The 19,492-nt window shown below is 45.9% G+C and overlaps 1 protein-coding gene across 3 annotated transcripts in view; it reads left to right on the forward strand.

The window, feature by feature from the left end:
* NRP2 (neuropilin 2) overlaps positions 1–19,492 on the forward strand; it is a 252,609-nt gene that overhangs the window by 26,391 nt on the left and 206,726 nt on the right. For all 3 annotated transcript variants that reach the window (XM_081913721.1, XM_081913722.1, XM_081913720.1), the window contains exon 2: positions 17,898–18,075. In XM_081913721.1, coding sequence (XP_081769847.1) covers positions 17,898–18,075 — 178 coding nt within the window. The remainder of the gene's footprint in view (positions 1–17,897; positions 18,076–19,492) is intronic.

The following is a 19,492-nucleotide window of genomic DNA, read 5'->3' on the forward strand; positions in this document are numbered from 1 at the left end:
TTTTTTATTTAAAAAAAAAGAGTTCTTTTTATCTTTGTTTTGGAAAAGAAGATTTAAGTTGATTCCTGTTCTTGAAAGCTTCCAGGAAAAATAAAGCCATATGCTGAGGTTTCAGGGAGTTCATTTACACCCCCCGCTATCTTGTGCTATAAAATGAATATATTATACCCCTTCCTAGATTGCCTTAGGAAGTGGTCAAACGGCCACATTTTTGTTCTGATAGATTGGCTCCTCTCCTCTCCCCAAATCCCAGACATGGCATTTATGAGGTTGTCTTGTGGCAGACTGAAGTCATTTTGAATAAAACAGAATCCCACTTCAGACTGGAAGGAAAGGAATACCCTTTAAAATCAGCTTAGCTGTGTCCCTAGCATGAAATTAAGTTAAAAATCTGTCTGAAGGATTTATTAGCAATACGGGTTGGATTTCTAGTTTGTAAGCTGCTAATGGAAAGTTGTGTTTCTATATATGCTGCCTTGCATTCTGATTTGGTTACAAAAGGCCTGTGACTTTGTGACATTGGTAAAGTGTAACACGTTTGGGAGTATTTCTTTTTCTTTATTCCACCCCCACCCCATGTTATTAATTTGTTTCAGAAGTCTCTTAAAAACTACCCCACCGCTCAAATTAAACCAGCGCGACACGTCTCTTAAAAATGACCTTTGCCATCAAGCCTGAAACTGTCTTTTCTCTACCTTATTAGTGACTCCTGTCTTGGGTGTCATTCTTTGATAAATTACTTTCATAAGCGCTGTTGTTTAAATCAGAGGATGTCAAATTTACATTATTCGATCCCTGTTCATGCCTCTAGGCTGCAATTCTCTGTTGGGATTTTGTCTCTGTGATCTTTAGAATATTTTTGCCTCTGATACTTCTAAGTGAATATACGGAAACCTAGATCACCAGTTCCTACATCTTGTCACAGGCATCGCGGGAGCCGCCTTAGAACAAGGCAAATGATTTATTTAGTATTTAGTTTAACAAAAGGAATGTGGCTAATTCACCCCAAGATTCCTTTCCTTGGTAAGCAACCCCAAGATGGCCGTGTTGAAATCAAAAGTCTTCAGAAAATCACTTCCAGAGGGGTAGCTCTGTTTACTTTCTATTTAAATAATTTAGCAACAAGAACAACAACAATAATTTTATCATTTATGCCCTGCCCATCTGGCTGGGTTGCCCCAGTCACTCAGGGCAGCTTCCAAAAAGATAATATAACATTGTACATTAAAAACTTCCCGATACAGGGCTGCCTTCAGATGTCTTCTTAAAGTTGCGCAGTTCTTTATCTCCTTGACATCTGAAGGGAGGGTGCCACTGCCGAGAAGGCCCTCTGTCTGATTCCCTGTAGCTTAGTACCTTTTATATCTCGCCATTCTTCCATCAAGGAATTCAAGGCAAGTGTGTATCTAGGGGACAGATCCCAGCCAAACGGAACATGCCCGCTTCATGTTTGCAGAGTGGCTGCCACCTGTCTCTTCAGATTTTGTTGTACCCTGTCCATAGCTGTCAACTTACAGATTTGAAAATAAGGGACCAGCAGCCTTGAAAATAAGGGATCAGCAGCCAAAATAAGGGATTTTCCGAACACAGGTATGTTCAACTTCTGAGCCCCTCCGAGCCAAAGCCAGAAAACCCAGCCAGCAGCCAAACAAAGCCTCAAGCGGTGGTTCCCACAGCGCAGCAACCCGTCAAAGGGGATGCAACGAGGAAAACCACTGTCACCTCTCCACTGGGAAGCACTGAGCAAAGGTGAGTCCCCAGGCAACACGGCCGATTTGATTGGCACAAGGCATGCAAGCTCCACCCCCCAGTTGTTCTTAGACTCCTTATTGGGCGAGCAACGCAGCCAAGCAACACAGTTGGAGCCTCCCTCCTCGCTGGCCGGCAGGGAGGGAGGGAGAGGAGCTGCTTCCTTTGAAACCCGGGAAATTTAAGGGACATCATCAATAAGGGACAGCAGTGGGACACAGCGCTGGGATAAGGGACTTTCCCGCCAAATACGGGGCAGTTGACATCTATGACCCTGTCTGCTGCAGCAAAAACAGCAGAGGAGTTTTGCGGCACCTTAAAGGCCAGCAAGTTCATGGTGGCACCGGTTTACGTGGACCAGAGCACACTTTCTGGGATGCCTGCAGTGTTTACCTTCAGTTGACAGATCATCTACATAACGCTCTTCTATCACGTACAGAGAGAAAACTAGTCGTAGCTTGGTTGTCGAACGCCTTGGGAGTCTAACGTTTCGGCTCCCGAATGATTGAAACCCGGAAGTGAGTGTTCCAGTTTGCGAACTTTTTTTGGAAGCCGAATGTCCGATGCGGCTTCCATGGCTTCTGATTGGCTGGAGGAGCTTCCTGCAGCCAATCAGAAGCAACGCTTTCGTTTCTGAATGTTTTGGAAGTTGAACGGACTTCCGGAACGGATTCCGTTCGACTTCCGAGGTACGACTGTACTAGAGGAAGATGACTCTGAAAGCGTCCGAGGGAGGAGTCTTTATTCCACAACAAACTTGCTAAATCTATAAGGTGCTGGTTATCTTTAAAAAAAGACCCCTTCCCAAGTTACGGGTTTAGCACATCTCTTCAGTAACGCTTGAATAGTGTTTGCATCTCTGAAAATTGTGACTTCATGTGGGCATATTCTCCCTGTGTGGTTTCGTACTTCCAAATACCCTCCAAAAAAAAAAAAACCCCTCCAGACATGGAAAAATCTGCGGTCAAGCTGCATCTTCGCTGTGACATACGGATTGCCCATGAGCAAATAGGTGCTTAAGTGCCGTGCAGAACAGTGCTGGGGGATTGAGATTTTAAGCTACTGATTCACAGAGCTTTAAGCACACTTCTATGCATCTGTGATTTCTGAGCTGTGGTAGGAAAGTTTATGGTTTGCAAAAGAGAAGGGCGCTGGAAGGCCTGATCAGGTTGGGGTGCTGGTCACTTTCCAGCCTCACTGCCAGCCTAGAGAGTTGTTTCTGTGTGGTTTTTTTTGCAAGAGGCACTCAGCCTTAACTGGATGAAGTCTATAGTGAGCTATAAATGGACACCCGTGCTGGTGTAGAAATCTGCCTTCGGGAAATCTTCCCGCTCTGTGCTGAATTGCGATGAGCAGAAAATCTCCTTTTTGCTTGGGAGGCAAGTAGGAGCTGAGTGTGAACCCGAATGTGTGTGGCATTTAGAAAAGAGTAAATAAGGAATTCAGCTTAAGGGGTTGGAGCTCTGGCTGCTCAGAAATTCTGCTTTCTGTACTTTTTCTTCCTTTGCAATTACACTCCGAGCATTTGGACAGAGCATCCTCGGTAGCCTGTATTTCTTGCCATAATTTCTAGGAGAGGTGGGGTTTTTTTTGGGGGGGGGGTTCTTATACCAAGCTTTAAACCAATAAATCTTAATTGCACACTTGGCTATTGTTTCTTTTCTTTTAGGTCAGCTGATATGTGCATTTTATGGGAATGGGTGGAGCAGCACCTGGGATCTGAATCTCCAGCACCACACCTGGGCAACTCTTTGCTGTTTAACAGATGCTAACTAGTTAGTTGCAAGGAGCTTTAAATCCATTATCCAATTCACCCTCCTCCGAAAGAATAACACAAAAATCATCTAGTAGTTTTATGTCTCCAATTACTGGGAGGCCTTTCAAGTAAGGCTGTGAGATTTAAGGGAAAAGACTGTCTATTCAAAAGGTATTTGTCTTGTGCATGTTAATAGTATTTTTTTTATGTGTGTGATTTTTGCTGGGGATTTTAATGCAGAAATGCACCAAGAATGTGCTAGTTTTTCAATCTAGTAGGAAAAGAAAACCCACTCATCTTAGAAGTGCTGCTAATCCAATGCAATCTCTTCTTTTTCCTCTATTTTTGCATAGGATTCTGTATTGGTTGTTCGTTGACATGGTTATAAACGTCTCTTGTTTTAACAAGTTCTGTAACTTTGGGAGTTGGTACGTTTGGAGGAAAGGGACGCGGGTGGCACTGTGGGTTAAACCACAGAGCCTAGGATTTGCCGATCAGAAGGTCAGCAGTTCGAATCCCCGCAACGGGGTGAGCTCCCGTTGCTCAGTCCCTGCTCCTGCCAACCTAGCAGTTCGAAAGCACCTCAAAGTGCAAGTAGATAAATAGCCACCACTCCGGCGGGAAGGTAAACGGCGTTTCCGTGCGCTGCTCTGGTTCGCCAGAAGTGGCTTAGTCATGACCCGGAAGCTGTACGCCGGCTCCCTCGGTCAGTAAAGCGAGATGAGCGCCACAACCCCAGAGTCGGTCACGACTGGACCTAATGGTCAGGGGTCCCTTTACCTTTATGTCTGGAGGAAAAGAAAACAACTTCTCTTAGAAACACTTAGAATATGGTTGTTCTTAGTATAAGAAACGCTTGATGACTTGTGGAGCAGATGAGCCAGACCATTTTGTTTTGCGCTTAGCAGCACTCTTGGCTTTCTGGTTCCTCAGACCAGATAGCACAGGGTGACTCAGGCACACAGGGAGTTACAGAGAATCTCATTGGACGTTGGCTACATCCACAAGGAGCCTTGCATGCCTGTGGTATCTTCTCCCAAAACCCTGTGGTCATGACTGTGCAGAGTCTTTCCCTGGCCTTGCATTCCTAGGTGCCCTGATATAAGATCTGCTTTCAATGTGTTTCCCATCTGTGAGAGTCTGACTGCGGCTGATGAGTTTTGACTAGCTATTGCCTTCATTTCCCATGTATGTGGCCCACAGGGCTTGATCTGCCAGATATCTTTTCCAGGTATCCGGAAACTTGCAGCACTTCTGTGTCCACCTGGGACCAAAGTGAAATGCTCGTTTCAGAAGCTCCAGCTCCGGGTTTGATGGTGTTATGATCATCCTACTCTTGTGTAGGACCCCGGCAGAGACACATGCCTGACTGGCATGTTCTCTCCCTTCTGGTCAATCCTTCGGGAGCTTCAAAAGCTTTCTTCTGCCTGAACATCACAGCGACTGATACCTACAGACATCAGCACACTCGGGGATCCGCAGAGTTTTCGCAATTGGCGTAACAGACCTCAGCAACTCAGCATTTTGGCTAATCTACGTTTATTTACATACAATACACTCGGAGCATTCTGACTTGGTTCTTTCTCATCAGACAGCAAAGAGAGAGAACAAAGGACAACAATCCCATTTCATGGAACATAGTAACACAAACATCCTGTCTCCGTCACTTCCCACACTGTGGAATGAAAACATACACCAACATGTGATGGACAACAATCTCATGACTGCAGACACGGGGAATGAATCTCCAACAGGGTGTTCCTTTGGCAAAGCGCCATTTGTACACCCTTCCTGTGTGGATGTGTTGACGATTGGTTTATCTGGTGGCAGTGGAAGTGGTAGGGATCCAGAATGCCATGGTTTTGGGGGGCATTGAGGGAAGTTTTAAATGGCAGCTCATAGCCAACCATTGCTGGAGACCCAGGGCAGGGATCAGTGGTGCTGAGCCCGGCCAAGTCACTGGGGGCCCTGGCGAAATCGTGTTCAAAATTAGGGGTCGTCTTATACATGGGTAGTGCGTTGTGGGGCCATGGGATAGGTTGCTGCCGCAAGCTGGAGATTGTTATTGGTGGCTGCTCCAATGGCTATTGTTGATTGGCTATTGCTGCGGCAACTGGGCAGTTGATTTGTGTCTTTTTATGCTGATGGGAGGATTGCTATGGTGACATTGTTGGTCTAAAAAAACCTCAACAACTCTTCCCCCCCTCCCCCCAAAAAGCTCAACAACTGTGGGCAATCCTCCCCATTTTCTTAATTTTGAGTCCCCCAAAATAGGGGATGTGTTATACATGGGGGCGTGAAACACAGCAAAGCATACATCTGCAAAACTATATGCACATTGTCCTCTTCCCACAATGGAATGTGCATCTGAGCCACTCTTGACCCTAGTACAGAGGTAGCCAATGTGTTGCCATCCAGGCGATAATTGGAATTCCAACTCCCATCATTCCTCACCATTGGTAATGCTCACTGGGGCCAATGGGAGTCAGTCTTAACAGCCTGTGGAAAGTGCCATATTGGCTGCTATTGACGCAGTTGCTTAGCAGTAGGCAACGCTTTTTTCTCTCTCCCCATGCCCACTCCATCCTATAATAAGTTGGTACGGGATAAATTTCAAGCAATTTAGCTCCTCCAGAAACCTTGCCTGAATTGTTAGGAAGCGTGAGCCTTTGACTCTTCTTTTTCTTCTTCTTTTTTGGTCTCTTAAACTGTCCTCAAATAACCGTAGCCATCTGGGCATTTACAAGAGAGAGTTTCGCAAGTTTGATGGCACGTACGGGTTCAAATATATATGTTTTAATGAAATGTGCGACACCCAGGAAATATGTACAGATTTGTGATAGTTAAAATGTAAGCTTTTTAGGTTGCAGGAGGTTTGAGAAGTGCTGAAGGGAATACTGCTAAGGTCACGTAGGGGAAGGATTATGCCCTCTGAAGCAGTTTGCATATTTTACTCATTAGATCATTTAACACAGATTTGTTATTCACTAAAATACTGAAATCTTTTCTTCACGCCATGAAAAGGGTGGTGGTGAAAGTTCTTTCAAAAATGCTTTAGGTAGCCGAAACACTTTTGTTAATACATTTGAAATACAGTGGTACCTTGGCTTATAGACGCTTCAGGTTACATACGCTTCAGGTTACAAACTCCCCTAACCCAGAAATAGTGCTTCAGGTTAAGAACTTTGCTTCAGGATGAGAACAAAAATTGTGTGGCAGCAGTGCAGAGGCAGTGGGAGGCCCCATTAGCTAAAGTGGTGCTTCAGGTTAAGAACAGTTTCAGGTGAAGTACGGACCTCCAGGAAGAATTAAGTTCTTAACCTGAGGTAGCACTGTAAAAGGCCAGAATTAAAATGCCCCGTCTCCCATTTTCCATACTTTTAACTTCGCTCTGGGAAGGGCAAGATAGTTAATGAGGTGGTTAGAGCATGGGTGGCTAAAATTTTGGGCCAAGGGCCACGTTGACCTATGGTCAGCATTTCAGGGGCCGAAGGGTAAAAGTGACTGTGGTCAAAGTGCAAAAGTTTTCATGGTGCAAGGCCATCCTATTGTTGGTTAGAGTGAAGAAAGGCCATAGCTTAGTGGTAGGGTAAGCTATGAACATGTTCGGTCCCTGGTATCCCAGGTAGATGGGACGCAGTGGTGCTGTGATCTAAACCCCTGAGCCTCACGGGCTTGCCGATCAGAAGGTTGGTGGTTCGAATCCGCATGACGGGGTGAGCTCCCGTTGCACTGTCCCAGCTCCTGCCAACCTAGCAGTTCGAATGCACACCAGTGCAAGTAGATAAATAGGTACCACTGCGGCGGGAAGGTAAATGGTTTTCTGTGCGCTCTGGCTTCCGTCGCAGTATCCTGTTTCGCCAGAAGCAGTTTAGTCCTGCTGGCCACATGACCTGGAAAGCTGTCTGTGGACAAACGCCAGCTCCCTTGGCCTGAAAGCGAGATGAGCGTTGCACCCCATAGTCGCCTTTGGCTAGACTTAACTGTCCAGGAGTCCTTTACCTTTTTACCTTTACCTATCCCAGGTAGTTGCCAGGAGAGTCTCCCAGTCTTGAACTGTGGAGAGCCAGTGCAGGTAATATAGAGCACACAACAGATGACGGGACCAGTGATATCAGACTCTCCAATTGCCTCTGTTTTCCAGGGACTGTCCTAGATTTACAGAAGCTGTCCTGGTTTCTAATCTGAACCCGGAATGTTTTGCTTTTCCTTAGATACCCCTGTTTTCATGAGAGAAAGGTTGGAGGGCATGGCGACCCCTGAGCCAAGGAGATAATTATACAACCTTTAGAAGACCCCTGAAAGCAGCCCTGTATGGGGAAGTTTTTTTTAATGTTTAATGTTTTTATATATGTTGGAAACCACCCAGAGAGGCTGGGGCAACCCCCTTGCATGCAGGCAACAAAACGTCTTGGGCCAGCCCTATGTGCTCTCCTTATAAAAGTGTGGTTTCACTTCCCCATGTAGCTATGTCATAAAATCATGCATTCCCTCCGCTACGCGACTGACTATTTTTGGAGGGGAATGCCCAATTTTGCGACGTCATGTTATGAGGAAGTGACACTCCGTGTCACAAGGAGAGGGGAGAATTTTTTTTCCTCTCCCAGAATGTAGCCACCCCACGTCTGCTAAAAGCCATAGTTTGTCTCCTGAGTCAACTGCTGGAACACACTCTCAATTAGGGAGATGGTAATAAAATAAACAATGCAGAATCCTGTGTATTCTATTTATGGTGACCATTCCCTTTGGGCTATGCTGAGTCCTTTCTCCTGGCACCTGGGTCATCAGGTTCATTTGCCTTGAGCAGAACCTGGAATTTGACACGCATCCCCAAACTTTCCTAATGGCCGCATGTACAACTATAGGTTTAAGGCGCCAATCAAGGCCTCTTCAAACAATACATCTTTTGAGGTGCAGTCATGCCTCGGGGTAAAGACGCTTCAGGTTGCGTTTTTTCAGTTTACAGATGCACCAAAACCCGGAAGTACCGGAATGGGTTACTTCTGGGTTTTGGCGGTCGCGCATGGGCAGAAGCGCCGAATCGCAACCCGCACGTGCGCAGACGTGCCGCTGCGGGTTGCGAACGTCCATCCCGCACGGATCACGTTAGCAACCCGAGCATCCATTGTATATCGAATACGGTTTTAAGTAGTGGCCACAACTGTTTTCCACGAGGGTTTTGTTCCCTGACCCTGTGTGTGTCGGTGTAGCACATATAAGCCCGTTGTGCCCCCTTTTCTAACCACTTCTGGGTTGCAGCGATGTACACGTGCATGGTCACACATTTTTTGAATGCCTGTATAACAACTAAAAATGTAAACTGTGGATGCAGCAATCATGTTGTTTGTGGTCATGACTAGAGATCAAAGGGTCTGTCATTTTTGGCTCTCTCCATTTCTCGTTTTTCCAATCATAAATTCAATTTCCAATTTGCAAGCTTTTCGTTTTTTTAAAAAAACTCACATTTTATGAATTTCTTCCATTAATACATTTTATATGTAGTTTTGACTAATGTGCACATTTTTGCAGGCAAGTTCCTTTAATCAAATGCATTTGTCTGTGCTATTTTTTATTTATTTCATTTCTATACTGCTTTATGTTTTCACCAATATATCCATTTTTAGCCACACTTTCCTTAATATGTGCATTTTTGTAACATTGGTTTGAGAACTGCATAACAAAATTCCCATAACTGTGGATTTCAATGGAAAGCTGTGTTTCAGTTTACTCATGGTTTCAGAAAATGTGGATTTCGTAGATTCAGTTTTTCATGAGACCTGAATTTAATTCCTCTCCCATTTCTAGCTCATACTGTTATACAGATAAGCTTCTTAAGGAGTCAAGATTTATTGCCTATGCTTATTGAGGGTATAATCTTGAATAACCTTTTGTGGAATGTCTGAATCACCCTAAATGCTTTAGAGAGAAAACCTGATGGATCTTGAATTCTTATAGCCCAGTACCCAAGGAAGTAATCAGAACTGCTTAGGAATAAGTGGTTTGGAGTTTCAGGCTGACCTGTGACAGGGAAGATACTTTTCAGACTTTTGTTGTTGTTGTTTAGTCGTTTCTGACTCTTCATGACCCCATGGACCAGAGCATGCCAGGCACTCCTGTCTTCCACTGCCTCCCACAGTTTGGTCAAACTCATGCTGGTAGCTTCGAGAACACTGTCCAACCATCTCATCCTCTGTTGTCCCCTTCTCCTTGTGCCCTCCATCTTTCCCAGCACCAGGGTCTTCTCCAGGGAGTCTTCTCTTCTCATGAGGTGGCCAAAGTCTTGGAGCCTCAGCTTCAGGATCTGTCCTTCCAATGAGCACTCAGGGCTGATTTCCTTCAGAATGGAGAGGTTTGATCTTCTTGCAGTCCATGGGACTCTCAAGAGTCTCCTCCTGCACCAGAATTCAAAAGCACTTTTCAGACTTCCTTTTTCATATTCTAAGAGTACGTGGGAATCCTGTTATGACCTTGTGAGGGATGATGGAGTGTTGAAAGTGCAAACACTTTGCCCGAAGCCTTTGCCCTGTTCCAAGCAAAACATAAAACGTTGTGTTAATGTTTTTCTTGGAAGGCTTTCTTGCTTGTCCAAATAGAAAGTGATTGTTTTTACGAGGAGGGTGCAAACGTGTGTACAGGACGGAGGTGTAAATTGCATATACATCTGCACCCTTCGAGTTAGCTGAAAGATGGGCGTGTAGCTTTCCTGCGTGAAATCTAAACTGTGTGCTTTGCTTTGCAAGCAAAGGGAAGAGATTTTAGTCAGAACGGTGGGTTTGTATAAAAAAATGTTTCTGCCTTGAGAAAGTTCTCTCTGTGGAACGAAACCAGATGTTTTTATAACATTTAGTACTTAAATACTTTCTCGTGATTTCTGTAGAATTAATCTCCACCTCTTTCCTGAAAGGGGAAAGTCGTGTCACTTTTTTATTGTTATTATTGCAATGGCATGTGAAGAGGAGAAAGTATTCAAACAAACCGAGTGTTTTAGAACAAAGCAACACACACACATGCAAAGGAAGACCGGCTTTATTTGTGAAAGATAAAAATAGTCATTTCTGGGATAGGAAGTGATGACTCCCTGGCGAGGCGGACAGAGGGAGGGACCCTCCTGCGATGCCGTTTCCTGTTGCCATTGTTCCCTTTCGCAGCTTCTGTGCAAAGCGGGGTGCCTTTCTCTTAGGAAGGGGGTGTGTGATTTTTCTCCTAGAGATCCCTTGCAGGGATGGGGAGGGGTGGGTGGGGAGAAGCGAAGCAGTTTGTAAAGTTTAAAGAGCTTTGCAGGCCCTGCTGGCTCCCTTTCCTGAGGGTGTTGGCGTCTGGCTTTGCCGCTCTCCTTGGTCTCGCCATGGCATGCGGGATGTTGACTCCAGGGTTGCGGGTTCCCTGCCAGCTTTTTTTGCAGAGGAGCATACAAATTGGAAAATTACACCCTCTGCAGCTTGAAAGCCAGCTGGCACCTCCCTGTTGGGTTACACCTGGAAGGGCCAGCGGATCCCGATTGAGTGAAGTCAGCGTGTGGCTCGGAAGCCAGCGGAGGTGTTTTGGCCTGGCCATTCTCTCTGGTTTCAGAAACACACCCTTTCTGGTATTGAGGGGAGAGTGCCCAGGCAAAAAATATATATAATAATTTGGTTTTGCTTGCAACCTGCGGTGGATTTGAAGGGGGGGGCACGGTCAGAGGCAGCATGAAGAGAAAGGGAGCTTGGTTGATCAGAAGCGGGGTGATTTGCAAGGAGCTAATTATCTCTTGATATCTCTGCCATTGTGTTAGAAGCGGTGTAATTGTAAATCTGTGCCAGAGAGCAGACTCCCTTCTGTGCATTGTCACTAAGTAGAGGATTGTGTTCAACCATTAAAGGCGGTGGCCTGATTTTGTTATGTGATTTAGTAGGCAGCTTAGCTTACCACCTTTTTTTTACGATACGATAAGATATCTTTATTGTCCTTGCCCCATGCAGAACAATGAAATTGAAAAACTACATAAAAACTACATAAAACATTCAAAACCCCCTAAAAACCCTGAAACCCCATTTTAAAATACACTATACTATAGAGACCCCTTATGCTGCGTTTAGAACCAGAATTGCATTTGCGTAGAAACTGTTTCTCAGGCGGCTAGTCCTGGCCTTTATAACCCTATACCTTCTTCCAGAAGGCAGAAGCTGAAAGAGATCATTTCCGGGGTTCTCAGCTTTATAGTGGGGCTGTGCGGGTTCCCATCCCCCCAAAGACCCGGCCACAAGAAAGTGGAGAGGTTTGTGGTACCCAGAGTCCATCTTTTCCTTTCCCCTCTTGTATCTCGACCCCCTCAGCACTAGACTCTGGAAATGCTGGAGGCAATCACTCTCTCAGGGTTTTTTTTTGGGGGGGGGGCGAGTGAAATGGCACCTATAGGGAAGAAAACTCCCCCTCCGGTCCTCCTATTGAGAGGTGGCTGCTGAGAAGTAATATATAATTCACAAGGCCATGCTGTTTCACGCAGATGGTGATATTCAAGCATGACTGACGTTAAGAGGAGCAAAATCTCTGAAGCCTTTCTTTTCTTCACCCTTTCTCCTTCCTCTCCTCGCTGCGGTCCGCTGAAGCTCTCGACGTTAAAAATTGGCCAAACCTGGGCACTTCAGGCACTGCATAATTGTACAGTAGCTTCTGCTAGGCTCCAATTTCAGACGTCTATCCAGCCGAAGCGACGTTTCTCCCCCCCACTCCGAAATATATATATATATATATTTCATCCTCATTTTGTGTCTGGAGGGCCATGAGGTCACCCGATGCATTTGGGTAATCAGAGGTTTGGGAAAGTGGGAGTGTTATTTTTGCAGGGCTGTGCTGGGAAAGCAGAATGCAGGGAACGTGCAATTAAGCTTTTCTTGGTGCTCCTTGTTTTAAAATATATTCCTTATTCTAGAGTGCTGTGTCTTTGTGGAACTAGAGCCATTGCCAGAGAGAGATTGGGTGGGAAAGGTAGAGCTCATAAGCAGTGTTAGAAACTGAGATACGAAAACTGGAGCGAAATGGCACCTTGAACCTGGTTTATGGGCACAACAACAGAATGTCTAGGCACCCTTTTTTAATAACAACAATACAAAGCTGAAAATGAATGAAAATATTACGTTCATTTTCCACATGGTCTTGTCCTTCCCCTGTGCACCCCCCTAATATTCTTAAGTGGGTCTCTTCTCCAGAGACTAGAGACTGCAGTTTTTGTTATGTACTGAAGTTCTCACCCTGGGCCAGCAGGGGGATACTGTAGATAGTTATGCAAATAAGGGATCGAAAGTGACGTTCAGTGATTGGATAGTTTTAGAAAGTTGCTACAGTTATATTGTTCTGGAGCTCTATATAAGCAGGCTGACTGAACCCTTCAGTTCAGTTCTGTTCTGGCCTGTGAATAAACAAGAGCTGTTTGAAGAATCGCTGTGTCATCTGATATGTTCACCCACAACCTAACAGTTTTAATCTGAAATCTTAGGCGCAGTACTGCGCCCAGAGCTCAGAAACCGCTCACATTAATGAAATCCTCTCTTGCAAAATGCATCTAGGAACAATGGGAATTTCAAACATGGCTCCCAAGTCTATGGCAGACAAACGGAACAGGTAGCCTCACAGCTGGTATGAGAGACATGGTGCCTCTCCAGGCCATGCCAGCTCTCAGTGTGGGGCTTTGAGGAAACAGCCCTACGTCATGACTTAGGGTCCCGCCAGAGTGAGGCATTTGTGGGTCAGGTGGGTCCCCAAAGAGCTTCTGGGCTGCCGCTGCTGCTTTGCAAATACAGTGGTACCTCAGGTTACATACGCTTCAGGTTACATATGCTTCAGGTTACAGACTCCGCTAACCCAGAAATAGTGCTTCAGGTCAAGAACTTTGCCTTCAGGATGAGAACAGAAATTGTGCTCCGGCGGTGCGGCAGCAGCAGGAGGCCCCATTAGCTAAAATGGTGCTTCAGGTTAAGAACAGTTTCAGGTTAAGAACAGACCTCCGGAACAAATTAAGTACTTAACCTGAGGTACCACTGTAGGCTTTCAGCCTGATTCCAGTAGGGCTGTTCTTATGTTCTTGTTGAAACCCCTCTCTCTAGGATTTCCCCTCTTAGTATGGGCAGAAACCTAGGCTAGGGCAAAGTTCTACCTATGTACCTGTGGCTTGGCTCACACAGGCAAACCATGGGTGTTAAGTTGTGGGTGAACATATCAGACGACACAGCAATTCTTCAGACAGCTCTTGTTTACTCACAGAACCCAGAACAGAACTGAACTGAAGGGTTCAGCCAGCCTGCTTATATAGAGCTCCACTACAACGCAACTGTAACAACTTTCTGTAACTAGCCAATCACTGAACGTCACTTTCAATTCCTTATTTGCATTTGTGGATCTGAGTGAAAACCATCTACAGTATCCCCCTGCTGACCCAGGGTGAGAACTTCAGTACATAACAATGGGTGTAGCAAAAGGGGGCCAGGGAGGGGCAGCTGCCCCCCAATCAATAAAAATACATAACTAACAGGTTTGCTCTCTCTCCCCCCTAACAAAAGGCCTGCACCCCTCCCCAAACAAAAATCCTAGCTGTGCCCATGCGGCAAGCTGAGGTGTACAAGGAGAAGGGACGAGCTCTTTCGAATCCTTTCGTTGCTTTTCAGACTAGGGAGGTGGTGCTCGAAGGGTCTGTGGCGGGAGCAGAAAAGCCCCACAAGCGCCTGGCTCTTTACATCTTAGGCCTAGCCCAGAAGTGGTTTCGGGGTGGGGCGGGTGCAACAACAAACCCGGTGAGAGGGTGCCAAATTTTAGCAAAAAATGATTTGCAGAAAAGAATTAGTCGAGCCTGCCTGGAATAATAATAATAATAATAATAATAATAATAATAATAATAATTCTTTTATTTATACCCCACCCATCTGGCTGGGTTTCCCTAGCCACTCAGGGTGGACCCCAGCAGAACACTAAAAACAGAATAAAACTCCAAACATTAAAAACTTCCCTATACAGGGCTGCCTTCAGAGGTCTTCTAAAAGTCAGGTACAGTGGTACCTCGGGTTACATACGCTTCAGGTTACAGACTCTGATAACCCAAAAATAGTACCTCGGGTTAAGAACTTTGCTTCAGGATGAGAACAGAAATCGTGCTCCGGCGGCGTGGCAGCAGTGGGAGGCCCCATTAGCTAAAGTGGTGCTTCAGGTTAAGAACAGTTTCAGGATAAGAACGGACCTCCGGAACGAATTAAGTACTTAACCCAAGGTACCGCTGTAGTTGTTTATTTCCTTGACATCTGATGGGAGGGTGTTCCACAGGGCAGGTGCCACCACCAAGAAGGCCCTTTGCCTGGTTCTCTGTAACCTCGCGTCTAGCAGTGAGGGAACTGCTGGACCTCAGTGTCTGGGCTGAATGATGTGGTGGAGACGCTCCTTCAGGTATACAGGGCTGAGGCCATTTTGGGCTTTAAAGGTCAGCACCAAAACTTGGAATTGTGCTCGGAAACGTAGATCACTCTCGACTCTTAGGTGACTGTATTTCTCAAGAACCACCTAGGCAGACTTTCCATTATCCTTAGCCATGAGGTCTATCATGGAAGCAGAAGACTAAGGACCATCTAAGGACCTCAACAGGTTGCTTACAAGGGCCTGTTGGCTGTGGTGCAGTCAAGACCCAGTGAAAACGAAAGCAACCTGCCATACAGATGGACGTTCTGTGGGAAAAGGGAGAGAAGAGAAGGGGCATTGTTGGCATTCTTTAGTATGTTATCAATTGTGTATATGATGCAGATTCCCTCCCCCGTCCCTTAGCCAGTAATGAAATAGTAAATCAGATTTGTGGCATTCGTAAGATGAAATGTTTACTTGAAGATGAAATCGCCCTCCTGGGTCTCTTGTTATAACCAAGGGCTGAAAGTGCTTCGCTCGCTCGAGATGTAATTGTTACCAGGCTCTTTTGTGGGCCTGCACCACAAAAACCACCACTGTTGATTATTGCAGTCTTTTAATTCCAACTGCTTAGCTTGGCTTGGAACATTGGAGGAGGCAGGGAGGAGATGGAGGCAAAGCCGAGAGGGAGAGGGAGATTTGGAAAGGAGGTAGATACGGGTGTGCAAACTCGGTCTTGTGGTTGGAACAGAAACGAGGGATGTCGTAATGCGATCTGGAAGCCATTTTTTCAGTGGTGCCAGAAGCTGCCTGTGTGGGCCCACCTACATGAGACATGCACACCATCTCACAGACAAAGCCCTAATGTTGGACGGGGCGGAGGCTGCTTTCCTAAGGGCCACCGTGTGGTTTAGTAATTGCTTGGGTTGCTTCTCAGTCAGTTCAAAGTTTGCAGGGGCGGCGTTTGTCTCAAACCACACATGATTATTCAATGGGTGGAGAACCTTCATTTCTTGTTCCATTCAGGCCTACGTCTGGCCTTAGAAACTGAACAGGCGAATATTATTTGGTAGAATGGCCAAGAGCCGTTGGTCTGTAATGGTTGTTGGAGTGTTGGACTAGGAATAGGGAGGACCTGAATTTGACTCCCCATTTGACCAGGATGTTAATGATGTCAACATTGACCTAAGCTACCTAGTGGTGTTTTCTTGAGGGTAAAATGCGGAGCCCTGTAAACCGTAATGCATTCTTGGAAGAAATGGAGAGATAAAAATGAAATCCTTTTGGGTCTCTCTCTCTCTCTCTCTCTCTCTCTCTCTCTCTGTGTGTGTGTGTGTGTATGTTTTAAAAGGAAGACTGTTCAATCTGTGCTGATCACATTGCTGTAATCATTTAAAAAAAATCACATGCCATTTTGCAATCCTTCTATAGAAATTTCTTTCTCCTCCCATCTTGAATCTTCAAGCGTTTAGATCAGGGGTGACTAAACCCTGGCCTTGGGGCCTAATCCAGTTCCTCAAACATTTTTCCCCCACCCCCAGTTTGGGTTATGGCAAAAAGGAAAGGAAAAATATTGAGAGCAAGCCTACTCCTCCTGGTGGGATCAGGACCCTGATGGGGATGGGGGATTGCCTTCTCAGACATTAGATCGATCGATTGGGGGAGGCTGGATTCGCACAGATAAACTAAAGAAGGGAGACTAGTTCAAGAAGGACACTGACAAACTGGAACGTGTCCAGAGGAGGGCAACCAAAATGGTCAAAGGCCTGGAAACGATGCCTTATGAGGAACAGCTAAGGGAGCTGGGCATGTTTAGCCTGGAGAAGAGGAGGTTAAGGGGTGATATGATAGCCATGTTCAAATATATAAAAGGATGTCACATAGAGGAGGGAGAAAGGTTGTTTTCTGCTGCTCCAGAGAAGCGGACACGGAGCAATGGATCCAAACTACAAGAAAGAAGATTGCACCTAAACATTAGGAAGAACTTCCTGACAGTAAGAGCTGTTCGACAGTGGAATTTGCTGCCAAGGAGTGTGGTGGAGTCTCCTTCTTTGGAGGTCTTTAAGCAGAGGCTTGACAACCATATGTCAGGAGTGCTCTGATGGTGTTTCCTGCTTGGCAGGGGGTTGGACTCGATGGCCCTTGTGGTCTCTTCCAACTCTATGATTCTATGATTCTATGGAGACTGGTTTTCTTGGGTGTCCTAGCCATGGGTGCTTGTGAGAGTACAGAGTGGCTGCACCCAGCTGGCAGGTGGTCCGCAGAACATTGGTTGATGATGAAGGTTAGTAGACTCAGTGCTAGGGAACCATGGGAGAGACCCCTTTCTTAAGCAAATGGCAGCACTGAAGCATGGAAGTGACTGCTATGTGAGGGATACCCAATTATGTGCTGTCACGTAACTCAGGGAAGGGAGCAGGCAGGCGCTGGAGTTTGGAAGACAGGGACAGGCATCAAACGTACATCGGTTAGCCTAGCTTCTTCATGTGACTGTCCTTGTTTTGCAAGGATGGGATTCTCTTTCAGATTTTGCTAGGGCAGCACTGAGCTTGGGTCTAGCAATGTTTGTGAGGTGCTGTTAGGGTAACAGTGGAAGAATGCCACAGGAATGCTTGTAGAAGAGTTAGCGGAAGGGAGGATGTAAAGGCAGTTCACTCTGTTTCCAAATAATCTGATGTCTGTGTTCTCTCTCTCTCTCTCTCTCTCTCTTTAAAACAAAACAGTAGTTTGGGCCCATTTATAGCTGTTCTCCTCTCCCCACACCCCCTTTCTGGTCTGTCTGAGCAGCGGTATGTGCTTGTGTGTGGGGAAGACTGTGGCGTGTTGTAATCACCTTCCAGAGATTTGTTTTGTACTTGGGAAATTTACATGGTTGTAATATACATGTCTGTTAAAAAACAACAACACACTTTTTTCTCCCTTAATGCAGCCCAGAACCTAGGCATCTGCTGGTACAAACCCAGAAGAATAAGCCATAAATGTGTTTGAAATTCAGTGCCTGTTCTTACGTTAGGTTTTGTTTTCCATTTGTTTGTAGCGCAACCATGTGGGGGCCGCCTGAATTCCAAAGATGCTGGCTACGTGACTTCACCTGGGTATCCGCAAGACTACCCCTCCCACCAGAACTGTGAGTGGATCATTTATGCTCCGGAACCCAACCAGAAGATTTTCCTGAACTTCAACCCTCACTTTGAAATTGAGAAACATGACTGCAAGTAAGAGATTACCCCACATCCTCTTTCTCTTCTCCCTTTACTCCCCGCCCCCCACTCACCACCACTCCTATACACACACACATACACACACCGTATTTTTTGCTCTATAAGACTCACTTTTTCCCTCCTAAAAAGTAAGGGGAAATGTGTGCGCGTCTTATGGAGCGAATGCAGGCTGCGCAGCTATCCCAGAAGCCAGAACAGCAAGAGGGATTGCTGCTTTCACTGCGCAGCGATCCCTCTTGCTGTTCTGGCTTCTGGGATTCAGAATATTTTTTTTCTTGTTTTCCTCCTCCAAAAACTAGGTGCGTCTTGTGGTCTGGTGTGTTTTATAGATTAAATACCGTCTTATAGATTAAATACGGTGTGTGTGTGTGTGTGTGTGTGTGTGTGTGTGTATGTATTGCTGTTGGGACTTTTTGCTGTCTTTAATCTTGCAGTACAAGGAGTACTGTGCTACCCATAAAAACTGGAGTAAACGTGTGTGTGAGGTTGGAACTGAAATGGGAGTTGCCTGTGATATATCACATATGGTGCACTGTTAAAAATACGCACAGGGGTGTCTGATGAGCCATTATTATATCTCATCAGCCTCTTCCGCAACACACGCTCAAGCTGTAAACTCCAGCGCTGCATTTGCAACCCAGGATTGCATTTCTGCTCTGCAGGAGGATGGAGATTAAAGGGAAATGTGTGGGACCGCATTCTGCGTTCAGAAATGCCGGCGCCCCTTAAACGCTCGTTTTTGCTTTTGTCCAACTAAGCGCTTGTGTCTAGAAGGCCTCAAATTGCCCACGTTCGGCGAACGTTATCGGCACTTCCAGTTTTCTCATGGCTGGGAACCGGCTGTTCAACAGATGTCAGAAGGGAGAAGCCACTTTCTTCTGAGCTGTAGGGAAATATCAGCGGCTCAGGATAGAGCAGGAGTGGGGAAGCATTTGCCTCTCCAGATGTTGCTGAACAGCCACTTCCATCTGCCCTAGCAATCATGGCCATGGGCTAGAGATGATGGGAGTTCGGCAGTATCTGGTGTTCCCCGCAGCTGGTATAGAATCTCATCATAGTAAGGGCCCCAATTTGGTTGGAAGCCCTATTGTTGAAGCATGGTGTTTGTTTGTTTGTTTGTTTAAAAATATATACTCTGATCCAGGGGTCAGCAAACTTTTTCAGCAGGGGGTCGGTCCACTGTCCCTCAGACCTTGTGGGGGGCCGGACTATTTTTTTTGGGGGGGGAGAATGAATTCCTATGCCCCACAAATAACCCAGAGATGCATTTTAAATAAAGCACACATTCTACTCATGTAAAACACACTGATTCCCGGACCGTCTGCGGGCCGGATTTAGAAGGTGATTGGGCTGGATCCGGCCCCCGGTCCTTAGTTTGCCTACCCATGCTCTGATCCTAAGCAGCAATTCA

The sequence above is a fragment of the Podarcis melisellensis genome, assembly GCF_964234715.1.
Source record: "Podarcis melisellensis genome assembly, chromosome: 1".
Lineage (NCBI taxonomy): Eukaryota > Metazoa > Chordata > Lepidosauria > Squamata > Lacertidae > Podarcis > Podarcis melisellensis.